Source organism: Lipotes vexillifer, unplaced genomic scaffold, assembly GCF_000442215.2.
Source record: "Lipotes vexillifer unplaced genomic scaffold, Lipotes_vexillifer_v1.1 scaffold215, whole genome shotgun sequence".
NCBI lineage: Eukaryota > Metazoa > Chordata > Mammalia > Artiodactyla > Lipotidae > Lipotes > Lipotes vexillifer.
Genome location: NW_006776544.1, coordinates 853,264 through 869,530, shown reverse-complemented (window position 1 = coordinate 869,530; position 16,267 = coordinate 853,264). Strand labels below are relative to the sequence as shown.

Sequence of the window (16,267 nt, the reverse complement as noted above, 5' to 3'; positions counted from 1 at the left end):
TTCCCTTATGTCGTATATTCAGTTATTTTGCATCTTCAGATTATACCTGGAATCTTTCCATTTCACATTAGTTCCAATTCTACCACCGTGTTTCAAAACTACCTTTATTTGTTTCTCACCTGGATAACTGCAATAGCCTCCAAATGGTCTCCCTATTTCCTCCCTTACCACTTATATGCTACTTTCCACTTAGCATCCAGAATAAGCCTTTGAAAATGCAAGTTACTGTTGCATAATCAATGCCTAGAATAGTTGTCAGAATGTAGTAGATTCTCCATAAATATTTACTGAGTGAATGAATGAATGAATGAAGGAAGGAATCAAATATGGTCCTTGCAGGGAGGATGATAGGTACATGATCATACTACAGGGTAGACAGTGGTTAAGTCTTACTTTGGAGGTACAGATAAAGGGTTCTTGGGAGCTCAAAGAAGGGAGAGGTCATTCAGATATGGGAAGTGAGTCAGAGGAATCCAGGAGGGCTTAATGGAGGAAGTAGCATTTGAACTGGGACTTGAAGAATGGGTAGTATTTGGACTTGGGATGTAGAGGGAAGCACAGGGAGTTCAGTTAGGCTTAAGTAGGGTATGTGAAGGGTGGCAGAAGTGAGAAATAAGATTAGAAATGAAGTCTTTGGCCAAAACATAAAGGCCCCTGAATGCCAGGTTAAAGATTTTGCCTTTAGGTGTGATATGAATGGAGTGGATATGAAGGTTACAGAATTGGGTGAAAAAGTTTGAGTCATAAATCAGTGATTGATTTTCTCTGATTTAACTTTCAGGTCTTTACTCAATTGTCTCTTATTTTAAGTTGTTTACAGACTTAATGATATGGTTCCTAACCTACTCCAGGTAAGAATCAAACAGGAAAAAGAAGAAGATATTTAATCTGAAAACAGATACACCTCCAGGGAGAGAAGGGCTAGATGACTGCTAGAAGGAAGAAGATGGAAACCCTAAACTGTAGGCTTAGAACCTCTGTTACTGTGCAATCTAATAACTTTTTCTTGCTTCCACATTTAAATATTCTTTTAATAACTTTTTTTCTGATTACAGAAGTAATGCATATTCAATATAAGACACTTGGACAACAGAACAACACAGAAAAAAAATCCCTCTGTGTCTATCTACCATCTGGAGACAAGCACTGCAAACAATTTGGTATCACCCTTTTCTTTGCACGTATCCACAAACGTATATACATATATATTTACATATTTTAAACAAAACTTACATCATGCTGTGCAGATATGAAATAGACTGCTTTTCTCACTTAACAATAAACGTATCATGAATATTTCTGAAATTGACATCAGTTTTAATGGCTATATGGTATTCTCTTAGCCCTAATTTTGCTCATCTGGATTGTTTCTAATTATTTGTTATTAAATATCCTTCTTATATTCATCTTAGCACTTTTCTCTGCCATTTATTTTATTTTATTTATTTATTTTTTTTTGCGGTACGCGGGCCTCTCCCTGTTGTGGCCTCTCCCATTGCGGAGCACAGGCTCCAGATGCGCAGGCTCAGCGGCCATGGCTCACGGGCCCAGCCGCTCCGCGGCATGTGGGATCCTCCCGGACCGGGGCACGAACCCGCGTCCCCTGCATCGGCAGGCGGACTCTCAACCACTGCGCCACCAGGGAAGCCCCTCTGCCATTTTTAAGGGACATATTTCTAGAAGTGAGATTGTTAGAATAACATATGACTACACTTTTAAAGTCTTCGCCCTTCTGAAAGGTTTTACTGTTCACACTCCCACCAGCAGAGAGGGTGTGCCTATTTCTTTATGCTCAGGATAACATAATTTTTTTTTAATGAGACCTTCTATTTAATTAAGAGCTTCACATCTAAGTCCTCAACTCTTATCTTTCCTACATTGTATTTATAGACATACCAGTTGAAATATAGTTGCATTTGGATTACTTAATTCTAAATATCAGTTAAGATATTTTACCTAATTATTATCACAACACACAACTCAAACTGGCTCCCTTAAGGGGTCAAGCATCTCATTTTGCCTGGAAAGTCTAAGTCTAGGCCTTGTGTCTCATCAAAATGAATAGTGGCAACGCTGCCACTCTTAAAACTTTCTCAGTTTTGAGTGATATATCTTATGGCCTCCATTAAGATTTTATTATTTTTATAGTTTTAAAGGTTACTTTCCATTTACAGTTATTGCAAAATATTGGCTGTATTCTCCGTGTCGTACAATACATTTTTGAGCCTATCTTACACCCAGTAGTTTGTACCTCTCACTCCCTCACCCCTAAATTGCCCCTCCCCCCACTCCCCACTGGTAACCACTAGTTTATTCTCTGTATCTGTGAGTCTCCTTCTTTTTTGGTATATTCACTAGTTTGCTGTATTTTTTAGATTCCACATATAAGTGACATCATACAGTATTTGTCTTTCTCTGTCTGACTTACTTCACTTTAGCATAATGCCCTCCAAGCCCATCAATGTTGCTGCAAATGGCAAAATTTCGTTCCTTTTTATGGCTGAGTAGTATTTCAGTGTGTGTGTGTGTGTGTGTGTGTGTGTGTATAACAACTCCTTTACCCATCCACCTGTTGATGGACACTTAGGTTGTTTCCATGTCTTGGCTATTGTAAATAGTGCTGCTATGAACATTGGGGGATAGTATAAACTTTTGTATTCATTTTCATTTTTGCTTAGCTTTTTCCTTTTGGGGGAGATTTTAAGGAACTTTCAGGACCAGGGGACTCAGCCAATCCTGTCTGCTTTGCAGTCCCTGGTAGAGGCATTGGCATATTCCCTTTTCTCCTGAGCAGAATGGTACACTGAGGACAGCTTTGCTTGACTCCATCAAATGCTGATGCCCTAGGGACAATGAGAAGCATGAGGCAGCTGCCCGCATCCAGCTGAAATTGGCTGAGTCTCAGCACTGTGGTGAGTAGAGCACACCCTCAGTGCAGTGCTGCTCTGGCCAGGGAAGGAAGCTTATTAAGGCTAAGAAGGGCAAGAACCTATGAGATTGGCTGTTAGAAGCTGACATGTGTATTAGTCACTCAGCAGGGACCAGATGGGTAGGTAAGAGATGGGAGGGGGACTTGGAAGGCATTTGTATCTCTTGGGATCTATAGCCTGTAAATTCAGGGTAACATCTATTAGGAATCAATGTGTATCTTGATGCGTGTAAGCCTGTCCTGATGTTTCAGAGAGAAATGAAGAACCAGAGGGGCCACTCAATCTCCGAAGTGTGCACTTCTGGACCAATAGCCTTTATGTGAGTGAGATATACCTGCTTCCCTGTGAACGTGAGCTGGGATGCTTCTATTCCAGCCCTCTGTCACTACGAGTGACTGGGGTGAGAACAGCCTGCTTTGGGGGTCAGACAGACTCAACAAGCCTCCTTTACTCCACTGCAGAGGACAGCCTCAAGGTTGCACACTAGCTGAAGCAGCTGCTGCTAGAGGCTCTGACTCTGATGCTGGATGCAGCAAAGCAGAGTTATGCTAAGGTAACCATAGAGAGTCATTCCAGACTGGCCTTGGGTCTTGGTGTCTGCAGTAGGTATGATTTTATTTTGTCTCTGTGCCCTTCCAAGTGAAGGAGGAGGGAGTCATGGGCCAACTGGGGGAAGAAGGGGTGAATACAGTTGCTAGAGGGTTCACATGGGAGATGGTGGCAATGAAGTGTCTCTACATGTGGCTTCTTCCACCTTTGTCCCTCAGGACTCTCACTGCCACGGGCCCTGCACTGTCTCTGGCTTGCCAAGTTGATAACAGTGCAGATTCACTTTCTGAACACTGGCCAGAACACAATGCTCATCAACCTGGGCTGCCACAGTCTGATGGACCCTATCATGGCCCTACTTGGTTCTATTAGGTGAGCAAGAAAGAAAAATCTAGCCAGCAATGCCAGCATCCTCTCTCTCGCTGTCCCACTCATGGGACCCAGAGGCTGAGTGACTTGCCTAAGGTCTCAGGGCCAGTGACAGAACCGGGGAGTCCAATTCTCGTGACTTAGCTGTCTGATAAACCAAATGGCCATTTCATGGTAGTATTTCTCACTAGCATAATTTGGGCAGCGGTTGGAGAATAGTGAGACAATACTGTGTCCTTTTCCACAGGCTGTTAGGTCAGCAGAGGGGGCAGGCACCTTTAGCCCTCCAGACCGCTGAGATTCAGAGTAACGTCCCTACTAGTGGTCCCACGAGCAGCTCTTAGCCCCAGCATTTCTAGAATGGTGAGCCTGGGTTAGCATAGCTAGTTATGGCTGCTGGAGGCTGCTTTTAGCCATTTAATGAGCAAGGATGTTTATCAGGGAATCAGCCCTTTCATTGTTCCATGTGTAGTTGAGTTAGTGGAAGAATATTCTTTCTCAGTAGTTTTCTCATAACTAACGTTTTTAATTAATAGTCATTGAGTCATTTGATATGGAGTCACCACAGCAAGGTCAGGACAGGTCAAGAACCCTCTGTTTAACAGTATGGGAATGGATGTAAAACATCTTAGAAATGTTTTCATTTAAATTGATTTTTTAAAAGGGTTGGTACTGGAAGGGGCATGTTTCAGTTATCTGGTAAGCTCACTTAAATACCTCACTGTCTTCTATTGCTGAATAAACAAAGCATGATTGCTTGTAATACCGGTGTTGCTAAGTGCTGCACACGCTTCTGTGTGTGTATGTGTGTGTGTGTGTGTGTGTGTGTGTGAGTGAGTGAGTGAGTGAAAGAGAGTGGGAAAGAGAGAGGCAGAGGGAGAGGGAGCGGGAGAGGGGAGGGTGAAGGAGCTTATTATGTGAAAAACACTGAATTCAACATTCCAGGTTTTTCTCTCTTGGACTATATGGTTATGGTCCATTGGGTAGAACATATTTCATTCATGTATTTAAAACCCACTAATCTTGATTCTTAGAGCTCCTCCTTCAAACTCCTCAAGGACAGGTACACTCTCATATTCATCCTTGCATCCCCTATTGCTGGTAGAATGTCTTGGACAGAATAAGCACTTGAGCAACGTTTGAATTGAAATGTTGAATTTCATGTCTTGAGGTCCAGCCACATGGAAACAAACTGTTTTACTGGTGTGGGTACAAAACTTTTTTAAAAAAATGGGAATAAGATAATGTCTTATATTTTGTTTCTATTTTTTAACGTGTTTAGAATTTGTTGTCTCTTTATGATTCCAACCACACATTGGACTTCTCTCCAACAACTCCCAGATCCCTTTCCTTTGCCAGAACTGATGGTTTGGAGACTAACATCTTGTGACTAGCATTTGTCTCATTTTCTCCTAAATGCAGTACTTTGTGTTTGCTCACATTGAAGCTCATCTGTCACTTCTTCACCCAGAAACACAGACTTGTGGGACTCTCCTGCCAGTTTTGTATTGACTTAGAATTTCACCATTTCAAAATGTACAAAAAAATCAGTATCTCTATCATTTGTAAAATTTATTGCTACTATGTGATGGGCACTGTTCTAATTTATAAACATTAATATATTTAATGGAACTAATCCTGGTCCCACTTTGGGGGCTCTCACTTTATATTTCATCAACCTCCTCTATCAGGAGTTTCTTTTCTTAACCTAGAGACCGTGGGAAGAACTTAGGAAGTGTGTGAATTTGGATGGAAAAAAATACGTTTAGATTTTCACTAACCTCTAACTGAAGTTTAGAGTTTTCTTCCATTATAAATGTAGGTAAACAAAGTACAGAAGTATTAGCAGGACCTGTGACTTTTTCACAAGTATCACAGATATTATCATACCACAAGTTATTGCAGATTTTTTGAAATATTTATGTTTATCTACTTCAGACTTATAGTAGTTATTAGACCTGTCATTGCACATTGCTATTTAATGTGTTATAGGAGCACATACGCTACTATGTCACACATGTGTTTTGATAATGGTATTATTTCAATACAGTTGGTTTCCTTTGTATTTTATTTCATGTATTTAAAAATGTTATTCTGATTGATAGAGAGTTCACAGGCTTCACCAGATTTCCCAAGGGGTACATGGCACCAAAAATTAAGAACCCCTCCTTTATACTCTCTCAGCCATACAAGGCAGAGGCTCTGAAGGGTGGTGGAAATTGGGAACACTCAGAGGAGTCCTGCATTCTCACTCCAGCTCCACCATCCACGTAGCTGTGTGACCTGGGGTATGGCTTTTCTCTTTCTGAGACTTGTTTTCCTTCATGGCAATAATGGGGAGGGAACCATCTGCCCCTGCAGGGTGTTGTGAAGATCAGATGACATAATGTCTGTGTACAGAGTTGGTTTGAAAACACTTTGAAGCACAATGTGAGGTATTTGTTGAGGAGTATTAATGAGTTAAGGCTGCAGAGGTCTGATGCCCCAGAGATCTATCAATTTTAGGGTAATCTAATATTCAAACAGACTTGGAGTGAGCACAGTTAGGTAAAGAACACTCTTTCTTATGTCCTGCATCCATTTTCTACCCAAGATCTGAGATCATCTCCATAAGGTTATACAGCCTTGAATGCTTATACTTGTGTGTGATCAATTCCTTTTCCTTCTTTCTGTTGCCCTAAGCAATTGCTTCAGTATGCCTTTGAGATCTTCCACCCAGATAGAAAATTTAGGCAAGCTGAGATCTTCAAAGCTTCCTGCCAAACTGGAAGAATGGAATGATGTTATGGATCTTGGGATATGGGAAAGAAGATTAAGCCCCCTCTGGCTGCCTTGTTTAGGACATGTGGTCTGTCCTGTGATAGGAGGGGTAAAATTGGAAGGTTACTGGAGACTGTATCATAAGACAGCAGAAGGAAGTTTTTTCCCTATGTCAGGCTTGGGCCAGGCATTACTTACCTCTGATGGAGCATCGTTCAGTAAAATCTCCTGAATTTCTCTGAACCAGCCAGTCTCATTCTTCTTTTGAGTTACCCTGTGGCCCTATGGGATTCCCAATACTGGAAAGGTAGCTCTAGTGTCATTAAAGCATTGTTAATATGATTATTAGTTGAATAATTATTATAGCTCCTTATTGAGTATGTATTTTGCCAAGCATAGTTAGTAATGGGCACTTTACACTGAGCAAAGCCTCTTAAATGACCCTTTGAGGGAAGTACACTTAGATTTCCACTTTATAGATGAAAAAACAAAGGCTTAGAGAGGTTAAGTGACAGTGTTAGAAAGTGGCCTTGGGGACCATGGTATGATAGAGAATAAATTGAAGCCAGGCAGATTGGGCTCAAATCCTAGACTTTGTCACATACTAGCTGTTTAACCTTTCTGAGCCTGTTTTCTCCTCTTACCATATTTCACACTTCCTGACATTTGTGAAGCCTTCCTTGATGTCCCTCCTGCAGAACCTTGTACATGACTGTGTCATTTAGCAGGCATCCCCACTAGAGTGTCCACTCTTGAAGGAAGAGGTCATATTTTGTTCCCTTTTGAATTTCTAGGACCAAGGCTTGTACATACCGGGTTCTCTATAATGGCATGTGAATGTATTGAATACAACGTAGGGTTTATAATAATTCTTAGCAATTGGGTTGATACGGAGGTTAAATAAGATACTGGGCCATTAGAAAGTTTTGAGTTTTGAGTTGGGCAGACCAAGATTCAAATCTCATCTCTGCCTTTTAGGAACTTCTCAACTCAGAGTCTCAGCTGAAACAAGGAAGTGCTATCTACGTTTGTTTCACGGTTGTAGTAAACCGATGAAGAATTTAAGTTCAGTGTGTTAAAGCCTACCCTTCTAGCTCCCTGAGGGCAAGGGCCAGCCATGGTCCCTTTTTTCTTTTTTAAATCTTTATTTAAGTATAATTGCTTTACATTGTTGTGTTAGTTGCTGCTGCATAACAAAGTGAATCAGCTATACATACACATATATCCCCCTATCCCCTCCCTCTTGCATCTCCCTCCCACCCTCCCTATCCCACCCCTCTAGGTGGTCACAAAGCACTGAACTGATCTCTCTGTGCTATGCGGCTGCTTCCCACTAGCATTCTATTTTACATTTGGTAGTGTATATATGTCCATGCCACTGTCTCACTTTGTCCCAGCTTACCCTTCCCCCTCCCCGTGTCCTCAAGTCCATTTTCTATGTCTGCGTCTTTATTCCTGTCCTGCCCCTAGGTTCTTGTATACCACAGTGTCTGGCAGAGTGCCTGGGACTGAGTTAATGTTCCGAATATGTTTAAACAGCTGAATTTCCTTTTTTGAGGCCTAGCAACATGATGTAGCCCCACAATTCTAGGTGTGAACACAAAAACATTTTTCTTAAAATGAGAGCAAGGTCACGACTCTCAATTACTTTTGACTGAACTGTAATCATAAAATCATAACTCTTTATTGTGAATGCACTCTGGGCTAGGCACTGGCTGAGCAATTTTCAGGTACGATCTTATTGAATCTTTACCACCACTCTCTGGGGAAGGTACTATTTCTCCTTAATTTAAAAAATGGAAGCTCCCATTGTGTCCACAGGTGGTAAATGACTTTAGGCAGCATGAGAGCATAACAGTTGCTCAGTAGATAGTAGCAGTTGTGGTGAAAAGTGAATCCAGGTCTTTTTGATAGACTGTCCAAGACAGCTAAGAATCCGAAGGGCTCACCCAGTCCTACCAGGTGAGTCAAAAGGTCTTGCACATCTATGCTGTCTTTTCAAGTAACATAGTTTATTCTGCATTATATGAAAAGCATACATTTTGGGGCACAATTAAATATGAAACACTGTATAACTTGAACACAGATATGTGTCCAAGATTTGCTCTGAAAACTAACTTTTCCATTTGCATTGAAGACATTTAACAAGCAACTTGGTAGTATTAAAAAATCAGAACTGGTGATGTCACAGGACTAGTAAGGGAGATGAAATAATCATTTGTAAAATAAAAGAATGCTTCTATTCATTATTATCTGGAAAAATCTAACTACTGTATCTCCTAAAAATAACAAAACAGTATAATTTCAAAATTCAGGAGGAAGAACAGAACAATAAATAGCATTTATAAGGAAAAAATAGCTTCTTTAATAGATTTCTATGGTGAATGAAAAGGATTGTGAGAGATGGTATGTGCTGCAATTTGATTATGTAATATAATGCAAACATACTCTATTTTTTTAACACTGCTGTAGCATTCTCCTTTACTCTTTTTTAAAATAGATCTTTATTGGAGTATAATTGCTTCACAATACTGTGTTAGTTTCTGTTGTACACCAAAGTGAGTCAGCCATGTGCATACATATGTCCCCATACTCTATTTTTATACATTTTGAACAACTCTGGACTAGTGCATTAGGACTTTCCGAAGAAACAGAACCAATGGGATGTATATATACATACATACATATATATATGTATATATCTGTATGTGTATACACGTATATATGTGTGTGTGTATAAATAAATATATATATATATATGTATATATTTATTTTAAGGAATTGGCTGATGTGATTTTGGGTGCTGGAAAGTTTGATATTTTGCAGGGCTGGCTGGCAGTCTGGAAATTCTGGCAGGCGTTAATGCTGCAGTTTTGAGTCCAAAGCAATCTGGAGGCACAATTCTTTTCTCCTTGGAGGACTTCAGTCTTTTACAACTGACTGGATGAGGCCCACCCACATTATGGAGGGTAAGATATGTTACTCAAAGTCTACTGGTTTAAATGTTAATCACATCTCAAAAATACCTTCACAGCAACATCTAGACTGGTATTCAACCAAGCAACAGGGCACTACAGTGTAGCCAACTTGACACACAAAATTCACCATTACAGCTAGTATATTCAAGCAGGCTGGGAGAAGTACACCTGGACTAAGTTGGCAGGAATAATAGGAAGAGAGCATTTGTACTACAAGTAGATCAAGTGAAGGAGAGCAAGGGGCCTGGGTGTGGCAGTTGCTTTAAAGGCATTTTATTTAACTTATTTAAATAAGAAATAATTGATAAGTGGCAAATTTCCCCTATTTCATAGGTGTTATTAAAACAAGGTATTGCACGACCCCTGAGACTGATGAATCAAAGCCTTCTGTAGCGTTGATGACAGAGATGCTTCAGTGAGGAAGCTACTGTAAAAATAACCCTCGCTTCCTGCTGGTGCCACAGCTGGTTGCTTAGGGGGAAGCCAGCTTTCAGCATGAATGGGCTGCTGTGGAATCCTGTTTTCTAGCTGTCAAAGCAGAAGGTTTAGCATCTTCTTCCAATATTCTGGTAACTCAAAGGAAGAAATTGAGATGATTTACTAAAGGATTACTTAGAGAGCAAGCAATTCAAAACAGGACACCAAACTGAGGTATAAAAAAGGAATATTTATCTTTTAAAAATACAACTTTGAACACTACTGACATCTGATTTACAAAGTATTTTTGTGAAATACTCTTCACTGGCTTTGCTTAGTACATTCTCATTTTCAATCAAGACTCAAGGGAGGGCATGCTTATGTTATTACAAGCACCACCAACACCACAGAAGAAAAGACCATCTCTGCCTCAGGATATTAGTCCCCAGTTCTCATCCTTTCCATTTCTTTTCCATCAGCCAGGACTTCCTGACTGGTCCACGCACACTCTGTCATTGTAATCTGCTGGTGGGCACCGCAGAACTAGAGGAGTCCCAGTTCTCAGGACTCTAGGTGGAGCCGACCTATTTGTGCAAAGCTTCACACACCCTAGCCTACTATTTATTCATTACCAGGAATTTTCTATTAATACTCATATCAACTCTTTGCAGACATTCAGCATGAAGTAAACATAGTATTTACAGCAGTACATGGTTTGTAATTCAACACACTGACAACAGAAGAAAAGGGACCACCAGACTTTGTAAGAAGACCAGAGGGGAAGCATATCAAAATAAATCCCTTCTGCTAATGTGTGTGTGTGTGTGTGTGTGTGTGTGTGTGTGTGTGTGTGTGTGTGTGGTGTGTGTGTGAGCACACACGTGTGTTTTAATTCATAGAAAACTAAACATGCCCTCCTTTAAAAGCAGGCTATTTACAAGGTGATTCTGAATACCACATACACATGCCAGTCATACTGGACACTTGCTTTCTGTGAATAATCTAGTTTTTTAAAAATTCTGAAATAAACCTTTTATCTGATACATTAGAGAAAATAACTTTGAAACATTTGTCAACTTTTCGTTCACAGTAATTTTGTAAAAAGCCACAAACCGTGCTTTGTCTTTTAAAAGGTGAACCTGGTCAAGCACCTTCTAGAAGACACTGATATGTTATTCACTTACTGGCCTACTGGGAATTGGAAAGACAATGTCAGTTATGGAGTCCCTAGTGCTCCTCTCATTCCTCTCACCAGTAGCAACATTAATGTGAAGAGAAGTCCTGAAACACAAATCACATATAAATCATCAAAACATTTCAGTTAACAGTGTTTAAAAAATACTAAAGTCTACAACAGTAGTACAGACACTGAAAACACCCCAAATACTCTGTAGCCTCAGGCCTTTTTAAATACTACTAATAAAAAGAGACAACCAATTGACAGAAAAGGAGGAAGTTACAGCACTTGAGGTTTGAGTCAATTTCTTTTAGGGCCTGTAGCTTGAGGTGCTGCTCTAGGATCCTTATTTTAACTCAAAAGATATTCCAGGAATGAATTGACAAATTTAAAGCAATTTCCACTTGAAAACCACTGAAAATACAAATCACTTTCTAAGCTTGTCCAACACACATTTATTTTCAGGATCCCAGGTTGTCAGGCAAAGGGATTCAGGTCAGTTTCAAGCCCTCAAAGCCACAGAATTTCCATCTCTTCTCCAGACTGGCTCCAACTCCAGTCATTTCCTGCTTGAAGGTATGCTGGAGTCTGCTCATGAGACATTCTACATCACTGGTACAGATCTGTGGGACAGAGAGGACATCTCCATTCAGAACCAGTCCCACCTTCCTAATCTGGCTTCCCCCCCAATGTTGCTTTCGAATGCTGATGCGCACGTGTGTGTGCTAGGCGTGGGGTCGACCTTCCCCTCCCTGTGTGTGTGTATGTGTCAGTTGAGAGGATTACAGATTGAAGCCTTCTTCTGCTTGGACCGCCTGAGTCCACTGAAATTTCTTTTTGTTTCTGTATTTCATAACTGCTTTATTTAGGCATAATTTACGTACAATAAATTCACTTATTTTACATGTACACGTTGATGAATTTTAGTAAAGTTATACAATAGTGCAACTGTCACCACGATTCAGTTTTAGAACATTCCATCACCCCCCCACAAAGGTTCCTTTGTGCCCCTTTGCAGTCAATCTTTACTCCCAAACCCTGACTCAGATTGTTTTCACTGTGGTTTTGCAGTGTTTGGAAATTTCATATATGTGTAATTGTACAATATATAGTCTTTTGTGACTAGTTTCTTTCACTTAGCATGATGTTTTTGAGATTGATCGCCACCAAGCTTTCTCTGGGAAAGAGCTGGTATCTGTCATGCGGAGAGGCTTGGGTCTGCAGCCAGCTGAATGATGGCTTATCAGTGCTGGTGATGTTACGTTCAGGCCCACTGAAGCTACAAAGCCTTTGGGGAAGAGAGGGAGGCAGAAATGGCTGCCACCAGAGCAGAAGTCTTCACACCCATCTTAGTTCACAAAGGAAAAGTGAAAGGAATAGAGAATGTTCTGTGTTCCTACTTCTCTGCTCCCTCTCCCCACTCCCCCCTCTCTCTCTCTCTCTCTCTGTCACACACACACACACACACACACACACACACACACACACCCCAATATAAAAACAAAAACAAATCTGTTGACCCTTAGGGTTTGCTTCATCTTTATGTTAGTAGCATAGTAGCAACTTTCCTAACTGTGAACCTGGATACTAGGGCTTGGCTGAAGAGCACTATGGGATCCTTAAAGAAATCCCAAGTTGCTGTCACAGTAAATATTTCTAAAGGTGGTAGGAGGGACCCCCAAATTCTTATAGTACCATTGCAGGCTCTCTTTGGGAGGCCCTGGTACTACCCTGGCAGGAAGCTGCTCAGGAGGAACTGGCACTAGACTAGGAGTGAGGTCATGCCTTCTCCCCAGTGCTAGTAGTGGACTGTATCCAGTTAAGTGAATGAAGCACACTGCACAGTATCATGTAGAGTTGAATCCCCATTTCAAAAAACATAAATCTATAATGCTTATAGATATATACATACAATATAGGTGCAGCAGATGTATAAAAAAGGGTCTGAAATAAGATATGCCAAACTGTTAACAATGGTTATCCTTGAGAGATGGGACTGTGGGGAACTCTCCCTTTGCCTTTACTGTAGTTCTATATTGCTTACATTTTAAAGAGAATATGTTTGCATTATTTTTGCAATTAAAAAAAACCAGATCGTTTTTACTGACACAGAGTTCAGTTTCAAACCACCTCAACAGACCACTTGGTCCTGGTGCTCACATTGAATCCCTCCTTTCACTGCCAATGGGCTGGCCGCTTAATTGCAGAATAGCATCACTTCCCAGAGATAAATGCCAGGGGAGTGCTAGCTAAAACTAAAACAAATGCCATGAGGAGGATGTATTACCACAGCTGGATTACCAAATGGCCAGTGCCTCTGTTAAGAGGATATATGCTTATGTACCACAATGTTCATTGCAGCTCTATTCACAATACCCAGGACATGGAAGCAACCTAAGTGTCCATCGACAGATGAATAGATAAAGGAGATGTGGCACATATATACAATGGAGTATTACTCAGCCATAAAAAGAAACAAAATTGAGTTATTTGTAGTGAGGTGGATGGACCTAGAGTCTGTCATACAGAGTGAAGTAAGTCAGAAAGAGAAAAACAAATACCGTATGCTAACACATATATATGGAATCTAAGAAAAAAAAAGGTCATGAAGAACCTAGGGGTAAGACGGGAATAAAGACACAGACCTACTAGAGAATGGACTTGAGGACACGGGGAGGGGGAAGGGTAAGCTGTGACAAAGTGAGAGAGTGGCATGGACATATATACACTACCAAACGTAAATAGATAGCTAGTGGGAAGCAGCCGCATAGCACAGGGAGATCAGCTTGGTGCTTTGTGACCACCTAGAGGGGTAGGATAGGGAGGGTGGGAGGGAGACACAAGAGGGAGGGGATATGGGGATATATGTATATGTATAGATGACTCACTTTGTTGTAAAGCAGAAACTAACACACCATTGTAAAGCAATTATACTCCAATAAAGATGTTAGAAAAAAAAGAGGATATATGCTTAAATGGCTTAACATTTTGGACATCTGTCAGAAGTCTGCATTCCAATGGCACTTCTCAAAAGGCCCAGATCCTATGAAATAGTGAGTACAATCCATGAGCGGCTTTAACTGAATGCTGCTTCTGAAAAAATTGTATCATGAGTTTATTTATTCTGAGGGGTCAAGAGTCCCCTCCTGCCTATATGAGGCATGCATCCTTGACTTTCCAGGGAACTAGCACTTACCATTGCTCCTGATGCTTTGTGAGCTTCCCCACAGGATAGCATTCAGGGAAGGAATTGGCCCATGAGATCAGCTGTGAGCAAATATGCAGTCTGTATTACAGACTTATTGTTCCAACTTCTTTTGTCCCTGTCTTGATTGTGTCATTGTAGATAATGGCAGTGCTAATGGCTAAAGGCCCAGGGCAAAAGTTTGACTGGTGAGAAATATTTGTTAATTAGCATATGATATGTAAAGTAAAAGGAGGAAAATTCTTCTAAGATATATCTTGGAAGTAGAGTGGCCAATTCATTCAGGTTTGCCCAGGACTTCCCCGGTGTCAGCGTTAGAAGTCCCAAGTCCCAGGAAACCCTTCAGTCCCAGGCAAACAGGGACAGATGGTCACCCTATTAGCAAGAGAGAAACTTTACGCTGAATCACAGTGAGAGAATAGGTGAGGGAAATTTCCTTACAGTGATTGCTAATGACTTATTTGTGCTTGAGGAGAGTGAGGCCACCTGTTCACAAAGAACCCAACATCGCCTTGCATGGCCATCTCAGGCCCCCACATACCTTATTATCAAGACGGTGCAAGTAGGAGCAGATATACTCAATGCTTGCTCCAAATGGGTGGACATGAAGGAATGTGGAGATAATCCCTATAGAGACAATAGCATGGAGGTTACACTTGAGCATTGTATTCGTTGAGATGCCACATGATAGCGTCTAGCAAGAGTCAACTCATATGTACATCATATTATGTATTGGGCACTATTCTAAGTTTATATACGTTTTACACATTTAATCTTTACAATGACCCTGTGAGGTAGGTATTACCATCCCCATTTCACAGATGAGAAGACACTGAGCCACAGAAAGTTTAAGCAACTTGCCCAAGGTCACACAGCTGGTAAGTGGCAGGTATTTGAATCCAGACAGTTGCTCTCAACCACTATGTGTACTGCCTCTCACTGCACTATACCGCATGCAGAAAATCTGGCATTTGAGGAGTCACTTCCATCATTCATCATGGCTAAACGCCATTTGAGTTCTACGTTTTACAATGAATTTAGACTTTTACAATGACTTTAGATTGTGCTGGGTTTTTGCAGTTCCTCTGAACCATCTTTAAATTGGATTTTAGCCTCTTATGCATTTAATAATGTCTTGCTGTTGTGGCAAAAGTACAAATCATGTACTTTGCCTGATTAACCTTGTGCCTCTCACAAGAGAATCTGCTGATTGTATTTGGGTTTTATTCCGTGAGTAGGTCTGTAAAGAAAAGCCAAACATTTCCTTCATTCAAGTGGTGACTAGCATTCTGTTTGTCCTCAGAGCCCTGAATCTCTTCAAGTAACAGAATTCTTATAGCAATTTACGGCCTCCAGGGATGTGCATGATTTCTAACTCTGGAGTGATTGGCAGCTACACATACTGCCTTGATTATTCTGGCCACCAGGTTAATTGTGCTAATACTACTTCTTTCTCTGGCAACAGACAGCATATAAATTGTTCAAAAGTCTACTATTTTTTTCTTTATTTTTTTTTAATTCATCTCCTTTCATAAGATCTTAGGTATATCAAACAGACCCAGAACTGAGTTTGCTGAAAACTGCCAGGAAATAAAAGCTAAATTTGATTTGGTTTATAAACTATGACTTGTCTATCCCTTTAAGCACCTGACAAAGAATATCACAAGTTTAAATTGTAGCTTAAAGTTCAAATAAGTTCTCTGTAAAAGTCCTCCAATATTAGATGGCAAGCGGGTGGGTTGGAGGATCCAGGAGGAACTGATGGTAGGGTTCAAAACTCTATTCAAGGGGGCTTCCCTGGTGGCGCAGTGGTTGAGAGTCCGCCTGCCGATGCAGGGGACACGGGTTCGTGCCCCGGTCCAGGAGGATCCCACATGCCCCG

The 16,267-nt window shown here is 40.8% G+C and overlaps 1 protein-coding gene across 1 annotated transcript in view; it reads right to left on the bottom strand.

The window, feature by feature from the left end:
• Window positions 1-11,671: 11,671 nt before the first annotated feature.
• The window catches only part of ENOX2 (ecto-NOX disulfide-thiol exchanger 2), a 168,260-nt gene continuing 163,664 nt past the window's right edge, over window positions 11,672-16,267 (bottom strand). Inside the window, 2 exon segments of the mRNA XM_007450461.1 lie at window positions 11,672-11,803; window positions 14,927-15,012. Of these exon segments, the coding sequence (XP_007450523.1) occupies window positions 11,672-11,803; window positions 14,927-15,012 (218 nt within the window).